The 557-nt window shown below is 66.1% G+C and overlaps 1 protein-coding gene across 1 annotated transcript in view; it reads left to right on the forward strand.

Annotated features, from left to right (window-relative positions):
* The first annotated feature begins 6 nt into the window (after window positions 1–6).
* ZBTB12 (zinc finger and BTB domain containing 12) overlaps window positions 7–557 on the forward strand; it is a 2,558-nt gene continuing 2,007 nt past the window's right edge. Inside the window, 2 exon segments of the mRNA XM_006927096.3 lie at window positions 7–553; window positions 556–557. The exon segment at window positions 556–557 is cut by the window's right edge and continues 1,247 nt beyond it. Of these exon segments, the coding sequence (XP_006927158.1) occupies window positions 379–553; window positions 556–557 (177 nt within the window). The 5' untranslated portion in view covers window positions 7–378.

The following is a 557-nucleotide window of genomic DNA, read 5'->3' on the forward strand; positions in this document are numbered from 1 at the left end:
GCAAGTAAGGGGTGTGAGGTGAGAAGAGCCAGCGTCCCGGGCACATCGGAGCCCAGAGCCCCAGGTGTCTGCTACCCCTTTCTCCGTGCTTCCGTGGGCGCGCGGGCTAGCCCCATTCTCGCGGGCGGTTGGGCTAGGGGTATGGATGCCGCTGCCCCGCCCCCGGGAACCACGCCTCCCTCTCCTGTGAGGGACAGCACCTCCCCCCGGGGCTAGGGAAACTGAGGACGAGTCCTGAAGACTGGGAGATGTGATTCTGGGGGACTGGGCAAGCATGCGGGCGAGGGGCCTGGAGCCTTGGCTTAGGAGAGCCAGAGACCTTTGTCTCTGACCGGTTTCCTTCCCAACCAGGGTTGCCCGCCCTCCCCCCCCGCCACAATGGCCTCTGGGGTGGAAGTCCTGCGCTTCCAGCTGCCTGGCCACGAGGCCGCTACACTGCGGAACATGAACCAGCTCCGCGCAGAGGAGCGGTTCTGCGACGTGACCATTGTGGCCGACAGCCTCAAGTTCCGCGGCCACAAGGTCATCCTGGCTGCCTGCTCCCCTTTCCTGCGGGA

The sequence above is a fragment of the Pteropus alecto genome, unplaced genomic scaffold (genome assembly GCF_000325575.1).
Source record: "Pteropus alecto unplaced genomic scaffold, ASM32557v1 scaffold400, whole genome shotgun sequence".
Classification (NCBI taxonomy): domain Eukaryota; kingdom Metazoa; phylum Chordata; class Mammalia; order Chiroptera; family Pteropodidae; genus Pteropus; species Pteropus alecto.